The following is a 14,161-nucleotide window of genomic DNA, read 5'->3' as shown; positions in this document are numbered from 1 at the left end:
AAGTCTTGTGAGGGGTGTCTGGGTGGCTCAGTAGGTTAGGCGGCCGACTTTGGCTCAGATCATGATCTCACAGCCTTCTGGAACATTAGAGTTCCCGAGAATTTGAAACAGTCAACATTTTTCTGTTTTTCTGCAGGAAAATACTGGAAGTAAATAGGGGCATGGAATTCAACAGTTGGCTAGAAACGTTTTACATTCAGTTGTTTGGAAACATACCAATTCAGCTCCTTGAATCTTCTGGTTAGAAAGCACAGATTTAACCTACTGTCTCTTAAAAAACACTAAGACCAAAAAAAAAAAACAAAAGTCATTTGAGGATAATATAGTTTTGCATTAAAGGTGAGTCTGCTTGGTTAAGTGTCTGACCGGCTCAGGTCACCATCCCGCAGTTCGTGGGCTCGCGGTTCATGGGTTGGAGCCCCGCATCGGGCTCTGTGCTGACAGCTTCGAGCCTGGAACCTGCTTGGGATTCTGTGTCTCCCTCTCTCTCTGCCCCTCTGTAAGGGTTAAACTGTAGTGTAGGGCTAACCGGTAGCCTTAAGAAATAACAGCTTTGTTTTAACACTGTAGGTTAAGAGAGATAACAGCCTTACCCTATCAATCAAGGGAACTGAAGTTCAAGGAAAATCACCTGGCTTAGTGTTTGATTGGATTGGGGCAAGGGCACGTCTGAACTATTTCCACCCCCATCTGGGAGCTATTCCTTTGTTCTGCTCCCAGGTAATGATAAGATGATGTGGTCAGCTATAAAAACTCTGTACCCTGGCTGTTCGGGACCGCACTCTGGTCAAGAGTGTCGGTCCCTATCGGTCGGCCTTGCCTCTCATGGCAGTGAATTTTATTGTGACTGTCACTGGTGCCCGTAGCATTCTGTTTCAGGAGTCGTGTGGATGCAACGCTGTTCACTTTAAATAGCAGTTCATCTTTTTAAACCTAGCTTTCACCGATGACTTGAACTAAAAACAATTCAGCAACAAACTAGCCTACCTGCCTTCCCCACCCCTTAACCAGCCTGCGTCTGCACTGCAGTCGCCCGCCCGCCCTTCCCATGGCTCGCCCTACAGCCGGTTCCAGTAGATATACTGCCCAGGCCCGGGGCTAGGGAGAGAGCCCTTCCAGTGTGTTCAGGCAGCCAGGTCCGGATGTGAACAGGGCACATCTGTGGCCCACGGCAACCGGGCGCCGGCGGCTTCAAGGGGAGACTTCGGGACCTGGACAGGGCTCCCTGTCGCACCAGAAGTCATTGGCTTGTGGGGTCTCTAGGACACACACTCCTCGGGGCGGGTCACAGGCCCAGCTGGGCCTCCTTGTCCCAGAAGGGCTCCACAACCCGCGATAGTGGCAGTCCGGGCCATCGTCTGGGTCATAGGGTGGGGCCCGAATGTCCAGGAAGGCAGCGGGCCCGTCCACAGCATCGTGCATGTGCGGGTTGTCCCGGTGCGGGGTGAGGACGCAGGGGCCGTGGGCTTGTGCTCAGCCTGTGAGCGTCGCACGCCAGTCCACACGGGGGCGACCCACTCTGAGGCCTGCAGCGGCGGCCCCAGCTGCTGCTCTGGCCCACCGCCCACCTCCGGCTTGTCTATACCACATTTTTCCTATCCATGCATGTATCCGTGGGTATTTAGGTGAGGCAACCACTATTCTAACTTGTGCCACCATGAACTAGTTTTGTTCGCTCTTGAACTTCATACATAGTCCTGTCAGATTACATGTCACAGTAATTTTTTTCTTTTTCTTTAAAAAAAATTTTTTTTTAACGTTTATTTATTTATTTTTTTATTTTATTTATTTTTTTTTTAAATTTTTTTTAACGTTTATTTATTTATTTTTGAGACAGAGAGAGACAGAGCATGAACGGGGGAGGGGCAGAGAGAGAGGGAGACACAGAATCGGAAGCAGGCTCCAGGCTCTGAGCCACCAGCCCAGAGCCCGACGCGGGGCTCGAACTCACAGACCGTGAGATTGTGACCTGAGCTGAAGTCGGACGCTTAACCGACTGAGCCACCCAGGCGCCCCAAACGTTTATTTATTTTTGAGACAGAGAGAGACAGAGCATGAACGGGGGAGGGGCAGAGAGAGAGGGAGACACAGAATCGGAAGCAGGCTCCAGGCTCTGAGCTGTCAGCACAGAGCCCGACGCGGGGCTCGAACTCACGGACCGTGAGATCATGACCTGAGCCGAAGTCGGCCGCTCAACCGACTGAGCCACCCAGGCGCCCCGATTTTTTTCTTTTTAAATACAGTAGATATCCAGTTGCACAGTATTATAACTCACTCATCCATTCATCTCCTGATGGGCATTTGTTGTTTCACATTCTGGGGGCTCTTATGAATCAAGCTATCATGAACATTCTTGAATACATCCTTCGGCGGGAATAGGCAGCTGTGCCCATGTTTAGGATGGACCATGAGCAAAAAGAGGCTTTACCTGGGAAGGGGCATTAGGAAGAGTTTTTATCCTGAAACCCACAAATTCTTGAAATGGTTGATGAGCATGAAGAAACGTCAGGACTTCCTACTGTCAGCATGAAGCTGCACATGGGCCTCGATCTCGCAAACCTTGAGATCATGATCTGAGCCGAAATCAAGAGTCGAATGCCCAATCAACAGAGCCACCCAGGCTCCCCTGAATTTCTTCATGTTCTCTGTTTGCTGCCAGAGTGAGAACGAAAGAACAGCGAGGCAGCCGTGGTCAGATGCTAAGGAGCGCTGGAGAGCTGAGCCTTGCTTCCTGGTAAAGGGCTTCTTTGGGCTTCTTTGGGCTTCTCTGGGCTTCAGAGGAAAAGAAGTGTTTATGTTAGATTCTGGGTCAGATTATCTTGGGTCTACCCCCTGCCTAGTGTTTCCTAATTTAAGACACTTCCCGTCAGCTCTTTTCCTCGTTTAGTTTTGACCAATCACCTCTCTCCTCTGTCACATCAGCAAAAGCAGTGTCAAGAAATGCCAAAGACAACAAAGTAGGAATGTGTCATCGGCACACAAAGCTCTCTGTTTTCTCAAGTGCTGATGCTCGCTCTGATGGGAAGCCCTCTGAGACACAGCGTGGGAGGCTCTTCGCAAAGGTGGAGGAAGCGTGGGAAGATACATTTTTTACTCCTTATCACTCACACACCCCTCCCTGGGCCTCACCTACCTCCCACCTCCCCTCAGCTCAGCTTGGACACTGACATTCACCGGTTGAACCCTGCCCCATCCCTGTCCAGACATGTAGCCCTTGAACAGCAGGCTCAGGTGGCCAGAAAGAAGCTGGCTGAGTTCAATCCCAAGTGTCCATGGAGGCCCAGCCTCCTTTAAATCCTCACTGTTGAGACCTAGTTCCTTTTCTTTTTTTCAATTTTTTTAAATTTATATTTATTTATTTTTGAGAGACACAGAGAGACAGAGTGTGAGTGGGGGAGGGGCAGAGAGAGAGGGAGACACAGAATCAGAAGCAGCCTCCGGGCTCTGAGCTGTCAGCACAGAGCCCGACGTGGGGCTTGAACCCACGAACCGTGAGATCATGACCCAAGCCGAAGTCAGCCGCTTAACCGACTGAGCCACCCGGGCGCCCCGAGACCTAGTTTCTAAAATTGGTCTTCTGCCTTCCTCCCTGCTCACCAATCCCCTTTGCTGCAGGGACTGAAGCCTAAACCCCAGTCTGCTTGGTTGAGGCAGTTGTGTCCTTCTCAGGCACCTTCCACCTGGGGTTAAAGCCAGACCCCTGTGCCTGCAGCTCTGTGCAGGCCCCTACCCTGTGAAAAGAGATCATCTGGACCCACCGTGCTGCCACCCCTGTTCCAAGTCTTGTTATACACAAACCCTGGGCTCCTGCTGCTGTCCTACTACTCACAGCAGGGGCCCTTTCTGGACAGTGGCCCCTGTCTGACTACTGATATGTGCCAAGCACGTCGGGACACTATTATTCGGTAAGCTTACTTTTCACTTCAGGGCCCAGACTTAAAACAGAGCAGGCTGAACCTTGCTATTCTGTTGAACAACTTAAAGAGTTGAATCATTTCCCACATTAGTCACATAGCTCCTCACTGAATCCTATATGGAGTGGGTTATTTTGATCATCAGAATCTTGACTTTGGAGTTCACAGAGAAACCCAGGAACTGTGACTTTAACCCCAAGATGCCAACTTTTCTAAACTGCTGTACCTCAATGTGTGAAGTCTCTCTGGGTCAGCCTGGAGAGGAAGTTATACAGATGATAACGGCAATAGGAGAAAGAAATGAGTTCTGAAGGCCAGGGAGATGGTGGGACAGGACTAGTTAGTGGAGTCTGGTGCTGTCTGGCATGTAATAATAGTTTTCTCTGTCTCTATGTCTCTTACCATATATATATATGATTCTCATCAAAAAAAGTCCAATGTATTTATAATTTAATTTGCAATTGAAGATATTACTGACTAGAGAACTACCAGTTTGTCAAGACATTAATGAAAACTGGAACATCTACTTAAAAAAAAACCTTTTTTGTTGAAATGTAATATTCCTATACAATAAAGTATATAAATCTTTAGGGTCAGCTTGATGTACTTTTTTTAATTAAAAAAAATTTTTTTTAATATTTACTTATTTTTGAGAGAGACAGAGACAGACTGCAAGTGGGTTAGGGGCAGAGAGCGAGGGAGACACAGAATCCGAAGCCGGCTCCAGGCTCTGAGCTGTCAGCACAGAGCCCGACTCGGGCTCGAACTCACAAGCCGTGAGATCATGACCTGAGCCGAAGTCGGATGCTCAACCGACTGAGCCACCCAGGCACCCCCCCCTTTTTTAAATTTTTTTTAATGTTTATTTATTTTTGAGAGAAAGAGAGAGACAGAGCATGAGCAGGGGAGGGGCAGAGAGAAGGGGAGACACAGAATCTGAAGCAGGTTCCAGGCTCAGAGGTGTCAGCACAAAGCCTGACACGGGGCTCAAACTCACAAACCGCGAGATCATGACCTGAGCCAAAGTCAGACACAACTGACTGAGCCACCCAGGTGCCCCTGGCTTGATGTACGTTTAAAAGTGAAATGCACCTGCATAATCACCTGTCAGGTCAAGTTATAGACCATTTCCTAATCAGTATCCACTATTCTGACTTCTATTACCAAATATCAGTTTTGTCTGTTTTGAAATTTATGTAGAGTTCTAGAATATATATTCTGTGTCTGACAGTTTCTTCTTAACTTCCTATCCATAGGAATCATCCATGTTTTGTGTAGCAGTTTATTCCTTACCGATTTCTTTTCTTTTTAAGGTTTAGTTATTTTTCAAAGAGAGAGAGAGACACAGAGAGAGAGAGAGAGAGAGAGAGAGAGAGAGAGAATGCGTGGGGGAGGGGCAGAGAGAGGGAGACAGCGAACCTGAATCAGGCTCTGCTCTGTCTGTGCAAAGCCTGACATGGGGCTTGAACCCATGAATCGTGAGATCATGACCTGAGCTGAAGTCAGATGTTCAACTGACTGAGCCACCAGGCACCCTTCCTTATCAATTTCTATATAATTTTTTTAATTTCTAAATACATCACACTATCATTTATCCTTGGAACTAAGCCAGGCGCCATAGGAGATATTAATATAATATCAGATAAGTTCATTCACATGTCACTTTGCCGTATGGTCCTCTACCTGTGTGTTATGACATCTAGTCAGCAGAGTGGACCTGTGGCTTCTGCAGAGCAAGAACTTATCTATACACAGAAGTGAGCGTGAATACAAAGTTAACCAAACACGAGTTAAACCAAAATACATATATTCCTAGCTCATTTTCCTCTCAACTAAATAAAAAATAAAAATAAAAATGCAGGCACCCACTCCATTCCACCCGACACAGAAGGAAGTCTGATGGAAAGAATGCAAAGGAAGGGTTAGAAGATCATGTATTAGATTGGCAGCCAGATTGCCATTAATGTATTTTTTGGGGTTTTTTTTGCCACCAAGGGTTGGTCTAACATCGCTGCTCTCTCATGATCCAGAGAAGAAACATCTGATAATGGAACAGCTATCAGAACATTACAAAAATTGTTGAGTACATGGTGCTATCCTCAGACAGCGAAGTTTTTTATTTTCCATCAAAGCTCTGGGGGAACCACGGGCTAGATTGCAATAAGGCAACGCCCACCCCAGACGTGGATCTTAGCCCCTGCCCCACCTCAGGAGTAGGATACTTGGTTCCCCTCCCCTCACTGCACTACTCTGCTGCTTATCCCAGCCTCCACCATCCCAACGTCAGGGTAACCCCTGCCCTAGTGTGGGGGGTGTGTGTTCCACACTGAGAAAGTGCATCATGTCTGTGTAGCGACGGATCAGTGGACAGGGGCTGGGGTGAGACCCGTGGGTCACCTGTCCCAAGTCCTTACCGGACTGCATCCTCCCCCACGGCCAGAGGCCAGCCTGCGATACACTTACCCAATTTTCTTGAGATGCTGCAGCAAATGACAATGATGACTGGGCTGATGACAATCACTCCTAGGATGATGCATGCAATTGATGGCATGGGTAAAGACTGGTCAGCATCTGGGACCTTTTTTGGTGGTACTAAAAGAAACAAAAAGCGAAAGCCCTGTCAAACCTGAAAAAACACCTTCCTGGTGCTTGCCAGGTGGGGCGGGGATGGGTGAAATAGATAAAGGGGATTAAGAGCCCGCTTACTCCGACGAGCACCGAGTAATGTATAGAATTGGTGAATCATTATATTGTACATCTATCTGTACAATACTATACAGTGTATACGAATTGCATTTCAGTAAAAAATAAAATACCTTCCTGAGCACCTTGTCACCCCCCAATTTGTTGATTCATTATGTGGCAGCCAGTCTATCAGGTGGTGGGGTCGAAAGATGAACAGGGGGTTGTGCCCTGTCCTCACGGAGCGCATATTTCTACTGAGGGAGGCAGCTGATGTCCATCTGGTTATCAGACCGTTTGACATGTTCTCTGTGGACAGATCTATTTGAGGTGATGGCATCGGGGGTGCTTAGTTCCGTGGGGGGGAGGGTTGGTGAAGGCTTCATTAGAAGTGACCTTTGCTCTGGGTCAAGAACAGGTAAGACAGAGGGAGAAGAGAAGGCTGAAGCCCAGGGATGCACGTAGATTTGGGGCCCACCTAGCAGTCCGGGGTGACCGGATCATTGGTTAGCGGGAAGGGGGCCCCTGTGCAGAGGGAGGTGGCAGGGAACGGGGGATGGTGGAGGTCCTGTGGCAGTCACTGACTCTCCAGTCCACCAAGAGGCCAGTCAGTCGATGGATCCTTCCCATCTTTAATTGCACACACATGCCCTATCCACACAGGGAAGGCATTAGACCTTTAAAGAGATGTACTGCATCCTCCTCCCCCTGTTCGGTTACCTGGGGGCTCCGGCACTTTCTCCCAGTGTTCTAAGAATTCCCTAAGCCAGTGACGGCAGTCTCCCATTGAGATCCTCCTGAAATAGTCTGCCAGTCCCTTGTTCTCCCACTCCTCCTTGACGCCTCTGGTTCCAGGACTCGTGACTGTCCAGGTCATGTTCATCGCGTCAAAGAGGAGGGCTGGCTGCCCGTTGATGTTGAAGTGCCAGGACGCAGCGGTGCCTCGTTCTGCTTCACACTGACAAGACAGCTGGATGTGCAGGGTGGGGGGACCTGCAATTCACCCCCAAAGTCATTGGCTTGGACTCTTAGCGCCGTCACCTCCCAGTAGGTCCACCGTGTCTCTTAGGCGGGACCAACGTTCAGTTCTTGTCCCAGAGCCCCTTCCCTGCCTGTGCCGGCTCCTCCCTCTCTCGCTGACTATCTCCACCTCCCCACCCCCTTCTCCTACTCACCACTGGTCACGCTGTTCTCCAGTTTGATGTCAGACACGATCATCCTGAGCTCTTGCCCCACCTCTCCCAGCGTCTGGGTCAATTCTGTCCATGCATTGGTGGCATTTACTTTCGCCCCCAGGAGACCCAAAGGTTTCATCTTGCTGCTGTCACTGTCATACTGAAAGACAGGCTTTTTGCCCACTGAGGCCTGCACTTCATACCAAGGGTGTCCGGGTCCAGACTGAGATTTGACGGTGAGGTCAAGGCAGAGAGAGTGAGTATCTGTGAGAGAAAAAGGGAGCCGAGGCCCCGACGCTCACTCAGAAGGTCCTTCTGCAGAGGGAGGGGTCTCCACTCCAGCTCCTCAACCTTCTGCGTCCTTAGTCCCCACCTTTTGCTGCCTGAGCTTTAGCAAAGTGCCTGGATGCCATAGACCCCTCGGACACACAGACCGTCACCCGGAGGAAACGTCTGGCAGGTATTTTTAGTGACTTCTGCCAAGGTCTCAGGTCAGAAAAGTACAAGGCAGTGTCTGCCCTCCTGGGACTTGAAATCTAGCCGAACAGACAGGACTTTGAACCGAAAAGACACCACAGGACACATGACTAATTCAGGATGGTTCCCGAGTAACCGGCAGAGGCTTCCTGGAAGAGGAGGTGGGACTCAGCAGGAGAGGGAGAGCTGGGAATTGGGAGCACAGTACAGGCAGAAGCCTCGGGCCGGGGTCCCCGTCCTTAAGCACACAGGGACGGGCACCCACTTGCCTAAAACCTGGGGAAGACCCTCTCCTTCCGCCCCTGTCTCATCTCCCCAGCCAGGTTCCCAGATCCCAGGACACTCACGGTCCAGCGTCTTCCAGGTTTGTACTGGCAGCAGCATTGACAAAAGTAAATGTGCAGCGTGGTATGCCAGCGACATTGCTGATGTGCACGCTGTGGGCCACTTTCCAAAGTCGTCACACCCGGTGGCCCTGCTGAAATCCGGCAGAAGTAAGGTGTACCGAGGGAGAGTTCTGTACGTATTCAAAATAGAGCTAACCATTAAAAAACAAGAGAGAGAGAGAGTGTGGTCCAAAACAAAGTTCACTTGGAAAATCCCTCTCCACTTTCCTCAAAACCCCTCTGGTGTGAGTGGGATTGTTGGCAGGTGCGTGAGCTCCTTTCCCCTCTCCGCCCACCAACTGCCTCTTTCTGTCTTCCATCTCCTCCTCCTTCTTCCCACATTTTCTCCCCTCTCTCGTCTCCCTTCTCCCACCCCATCCTTATCTACTCCAGCTCTTCCCTCATAACGGATTGACTTTCACTCTCACCAAGTACACACGGGTTCATCGAACGAGCGGGAGACACCTAGCACCTGGTCTATCATCAAAGACGGTTTTTACAGTCGAGTCCAGCAATCCTGTGGGAGCCAAGACTTGTGGAGCCGAGCCAAGCCAAGCAGTTTCTCATCAGAAAAAGTCTTGGGGCTCTGAGTTTTGAGTTGTGAAAAGCAGTCCAAGAACAAAGCTTTGGTGTCACTTTGAAATTTCCCACATCACTCGAAAGTTCCCCTCACAACTAAATGCTTTGAAGCCCATTCCCCTCACTTTTACAACCGGTCTACCTCTTCATCCAACAGCTTAGCCAGCTTGGGCTGCTCTAACAGACCAGCATGTGCCAGGCAGCTTAGAAAACTAACCTTTATATCTCACCATTCTGGACGCTGGAGAGCCCAAGATCGAAACACCGACAGGTCCTGTGTCTAGTGAGGATCCTCTTCCCAGCTTGTGGACAGCAGTTTTCTCCTTGTGTCTTCACCATGCAGAGAGAAGCAGGCGATAACAAGCCCTTCTTGTTTTTTTAATAGCCTACAGACACCGCACCATCATTGCCTAATTACTCCCAAATGACTCATCATCTAATATCTTCATGTTGAGGATTTCAACATATGAGTTTTGGAGGGACACATTCAGTCCATAACACCATCTGTCCACCTCATATGTAAATTCCCACTGTGTGCCTGGCATTCTGCCGGTTATTTAAAAGGCAAGTCAGACCCATTTGGTATTGTCTTGTGAATCAGACTCTGGGCCTTCCCCGATGCTTGGTTAAGTGGGCCTGTACCACTGGCCTTCCTTTAACTAGATCAAACATGTTGGAGTAGGCAGTAGGTTTTTAACCAGACACGTGGAGGCCCCTAATAAGAAAGTCATGGCCAGCTGTCAGGAATGTCAGAGGCCTGCCTGGCAGCACTCCACAGAAGCAGGATCAAACCAGCCAGGCCCAAGCTGGCAGGTGCCATGAAAACAAACACTTGACCAGAAATGAAGAAAGAGCAGGAAACTCTGTATCCCCAAACTAAGTAATAAATATTCCACCCCTGGTTAACGACTGTCAATGAAAGAAATTCAACCCCCCAAGGGCATGCCGCTGTGCTGTCTCTCTTCTGTCTCCGTCTCTCACTTAAAAAAAATTTTTTTTAAGTGTTTATTTATTTTTGAGAGAGAGAGAAACAGAGCACAAGCAGGGGAGGGGCAGAGAGAGAAGGAGACACAGAATCTGAAGCAGGATTCAGGCTACGAACTGTCACCACAGAGCCCAACGTGGAGCTCGAAGTCATGAACCACGAGATCATGACCTGAGCTGAAGTCGGATGCTTAACTGACTGAGCCACCCAGGTGCCCCTGCCTCATTTTTAAACTGGGTTATTTCCTCCATATTATTCCATGTAAGTGTTCTTTATATATTCTGGATACCAGCCTCTTACCAGATGATGAAGGAGCATAAGTCAGGCTGAGGGCAAAGTACAAGCTAGCACACTCTCCCCACCCCAGATGGGATGTGTGTGAAGTTCCTCAGGCACTCCTGGCTCCCCAAGAACAAAGGAAAGGAAAGAAAACAAATGGTTAACTGCTTTGATATATTATCTTAAGCTGAAGGCTCTTGAAAAACAGCCAATGCAGGGAGCGGTTGTCTTTGAACTCCCTTTATCTGCCAAAAGGAACTCAATTGTCAACAACCTTTTGGCAACCAGAGAGGGTTGACTCATTATCACTGGAAGGAAGACTAGAAGTTGATGCCCACACCCAGCTTTGTCACAAACTATTCTTCCTCTTCTCTATTCTTATTTTTTTTAACATTAAAAAAAAATTTTTTTTTAAGTTCATTGATTTATTTTTGAGAGAGAGAACACAAGCAAGGGAGGGGCAGAGAGAGAGGGAGACAGAATCTGAAGTAGGCTCCAGGTTCTGAGTTGTCAATGCAGAGCCTGATGTGGGGCTTGAACCCACAAACTGCAAGATCATGACCTGAGCCAAAGTGGGATGCTTAACCGACTGAGCCACCCAGGCGCCCTGAGAGAGAGAGAATCATAAACAGGCTCCATGCTGAGCATGATCCTGGGATCACGACCTGACCTGAAATCAAGAATCAGACACTCAACGGACTGAGTGATCCAGAAGCCCCTACCCAGAATTTTTTTTGATTGGATGCTTGAACTTTGTTAAATGTATGTATTTTTTAGGAAGTCAGGAATAAATAACTGGACACAAAAAATAGCAGTCTCTGCTATCTTGTTTTGTTTTTTATTTCCAGAGCTGACCCTAAGGAACCCATTGCTTTCAGATCCAGAGCAGAGTAGGAGATAATAATGGAAAAGAAAAGAAGTATCAGCCTAATTTTTTGCCATTCCATGAACAAGAGCAATTATAAAGTTTTTATAAAACATAAAGTTTTCAAGGGTGTGTTTGTGTGTGACTTTGAAGTTGAAAAACTAGCTTCTGAGCCCTAAAGGGAGTGGCTCACTTTGGGCTGCAGGTTCTCCCACATATGGGATCTTGACCCCACACAACAGAAGCCACTTAAAGATACATTTGACAACATAAGGATTCCTTTTGCCTTAGACCTCAGAGAGTGTGAGTAGGCTTATGGTAAAGAGAACCTTTCACTTGTGATAAAAATGGACCCTGAAGGTATCATCAAATCTTCTATAATAACAATTATTATTATTATTAATATGAAACATAAACATGTATGATAATATAATAGTAACTACCAATTGTAATGATTTCAAAGTTTGCCACTTTCATCTACATGATTTTATGTGGCCGTCACAGAGATTTTAAGATGGACACGTGACTCTTACTCCTGCCTTTGGGACAGTGAAAGGGAAGTCAATATAGAATGACATCCAGCCCACATGTTCCATGGGAGAGATAATGAGGGAGAGGTGGCAGGGACAGCGTTTCTCAGGAACATCATTTCCAATCCTCCCAGCACTGCCAAAGATTCCCCCTCTACTGATGGGGAAAAAAACCAAACCCTGACCTCGATAGGGAAAAATGATGTTATATGATGGCCGACAGGGGGGGCATCTCCAGTCCTCGCCGAAGACTCTCCTTCCGGGTTCTTCTTCCTGCCCCGCTTGCCACGTGTGCCAAATTGCCACTAATGTGGAAGAAACAGACTGTAAATTGTCCCCTATGTTTATGCTCAGGACTCAGATCTTTGGAGAGACCGTCTCCCTGGAGTCCAACGATGTAAATAAACCTCTGATCCTCCAAGATCCCCGAGTGCCGCTTGGTTCTTCTGTCAGTGATGCAGCCTGGTTCCCTAACACTATAACTTCACAAGAGGGTCCTTTGGAGAAAAGTGGAAATGACTTAATGTGTTTACTGTTAACACTGGTGGTTTCTGTGGTGTGAGATGAGAATAGCGGAGGGGAATACTCACTTTTTTACTTTATAAGACTTCGTATCGGTTGAAATTTTTATAATTAAAAAGATTTTATAATGAGTCATAAAGCATTTTTCATTTAAAAAAAACAGGCTCTGATTCTGCTACAGCTGTAATAAAGGAATATGATTTATCCCTCAACTTAGATGAAAAATACAAATAAATAAATAAAAAAAAAGAAACAAGGTGCTTTGGACAGCGGATAACAGGCAGTGCAGGACCCAGGACAAGGGACACTAAGGAAGTGATCCTTCTGACTGCGTTGGCTTCCTGCCCGGAGAAGGATTCCAGACTGCAGGGCTGGGAAGGGAACCCAAAGGGAGCCTGGAAGTCTCTCTGAGCAGAGAAAGTGGCGTTGAGAATTTAAAGGGGCCAGGTGGCTAGAATCCACGGGGCGGAGTACCAGAGAGGAGAGAGCTACCGGGGAAGAGATCTGGAGGTGTGCAGAAGGTTCTTCTGAGCCCTCACCCCAGATCGTGCATCCATCATATAGAAATGATTAATTACCTTACTTCCCGTGCTTGTGAGGGTTAAGGGAAGCAAAGCATTTGAAACACCTGGAACAATGGCAAAGGCATGATATAGACTCTATAACTGTTGGCCAGCACTATTTTCTTTTAGTACATTGGTCCATCGTATCATGAAGTTTTAGAGTTTGATTCTGTCATCTAATGTACCTTTTTAAAAAAAGTTTATTCATTTTGAGAGAGCGAGAGTGAGAGCATGCACATGGGTGAGGGGAAGAAAGGGAATCCCAAGAAGGTTCTGTACTGCCAGCGTGGAACCCAATGAGGGGCTCGAACTCTTGATCATGACCCGAGCCGAAATCAAGAGTCAGATGCTTAACCTCCTGAGCCACCCAGGTGGCTCATCTAACATACTTTGTATCCCTTTTGGCTTTGTACCACCTTAGAGGACAATCGTGTCTTCTGTCTTTATCTAAGAAATTGATTTAAAATATGGATTATGAGGGGTTCTTGGGTGGCTCCATCAAATGAGCATCAGACTTTTGATTTCAGCTCAGGTCATGATCTCAGGGTTATGGGATCAGGCCCTATGTAGGGCTCCACGATGAGTGTGAACCCTGCATTGACCCTTCCTCTGCCAGGAAGACTATGAGACATGGTTGGCTGCCACCATTTTTTACTCCTTATCTCTCACACACCCCTCCCTGGGCCTCACCTACCTCCCATCTCCCCTCAGCTCAGCTTGGACACTGACATTCACCAGTTGAACCCTGCCCTGTCCAGACATGTAGCCCTTGAACAGCAGGCTCAGGCGACCAGAAAGAAGCTGGCTGAGTTCAACCCCAAGTGTCCGTGGAGGCCCAGCCCCCCTTAAATCCTCACTGTTGAGACGTGGTTTCTAAAACTGGTCTTCTGCCTTCCTCCCTGCTCACCAATCCCCTTTGCTGCGGGGACTGAAGCCTAAACCCCAGCCTGCTTGGTTGAGGCAGGTGCGTCCTCAGGCGCCTTCCACCAGGGGTTAAAGCCAGACCCCTGAGCCTGCAGCCCAGTGCATGGCCTCCCCTACCCTGTGAAAAGAGATCATCTGGACCCACCATGACGCTGCCCCTGCCCATATCTAGGTATGTCCATTCCCTGGGCTCCTGCTGCCACCCTAGTACTCACCAGGTGGGGCCTTAAGGCAGCAACCTAGTCTGACTTAAACCATAACTTGCCAAGCATGTTCACAT

At 48.1% G+C, this 14,161-nt stretch overlaps 1 protein-coding gene across 5 annotated transcripts; it reads right to left on the bottom strand.

Annotated features, from left to right (window-relative positions):
* Positions 1-2,040: 2,040 nt before the first annotated feature.
* RAET1E (retinoic acid early transcript 1E) lies at positions 2,041-13,577 on the bottom strand. 5 transcript variants are annotated; one of them, XM_053904390.1, is made up of 7 exons: positions 12,058-13,577; positions 10,499-10,596; positions 9,444-9,543; positions 7,772-8,035; positions 7,317-7,589; positions 6,378-6,506; positions 2,041-2,772 (listed from the first exon to the last, which is right to left on the bottom strand). In XM_053904390.1, the coding sequence occupies exons 2-7, from the start codon at positions 10,514-10,516 to the stop codon at positions 2,693-2,695; spliced, it is 864 nt and encodes a 287-aa protein (XP_053760365.1). In that variant the 5' UTR covers positions 10,517-10,596; positions 12,058-13,577; the 3' UTR covers positions 2,041-2,692. The 5 variants fall into 5 exon arrangements, with proteins under 5 accessions (XP_053760365.1, XP_053760366.1, XP_019280546.2 ...); XM_053904391.1 differs by lacking the exon at positions 12,058-13,577 and having other exon boundaries at positions 10,499-10,830; XM_019425001.2 differs by lacking the exons at positions 10,499-10,596; positions 12,058-13,577 and having other exon boundaries at positions 9,444-10,085.
* Positions 13,578-14,161: the final 584 nt, after the last annotated feature.

Source organism: Panthera pardus, unplaced genomic scaffold (genome assembly GCF_024362965.1).
Source record: "Panthera pardus isolate Hobbes unplaced genomic scaffold, ASM2436296v1 HiC_scaffold_17, whole genome shotgun sequence".
NCBI classification, from domain to species: domain Eukaryota; kingdom Metazoa; phylum Chordata; class Mammalia; order Carnivora; family Felidae; genus Panthera; species Panthera pardus.
Note: the sequence above shows the minus strand (reverse complement) of the source record. Positions and strands in the feature narration are given on the sequence as shown.

Excerpts from the sequence above, each read along its gene's own strand:
- RAET1E (XM_053904390.1), bottom strand. Across the intron at positions 6,507-7,316 it reads GAAAGTGCCGGAGCCCCCAG|TACCACCAAAAAAGGTCCCA; the intron begins GTAACCGAACAG and ends TGTTTCTTTTAG. Across the intron at positions 2,773-6,377 it reads CAGCATCTCAAGAAAATTGG|CCCAGAGAAGCCCAAAGAAG; the intron begins GTAAGTGTATCG and ends TTTCCTCTGAAG.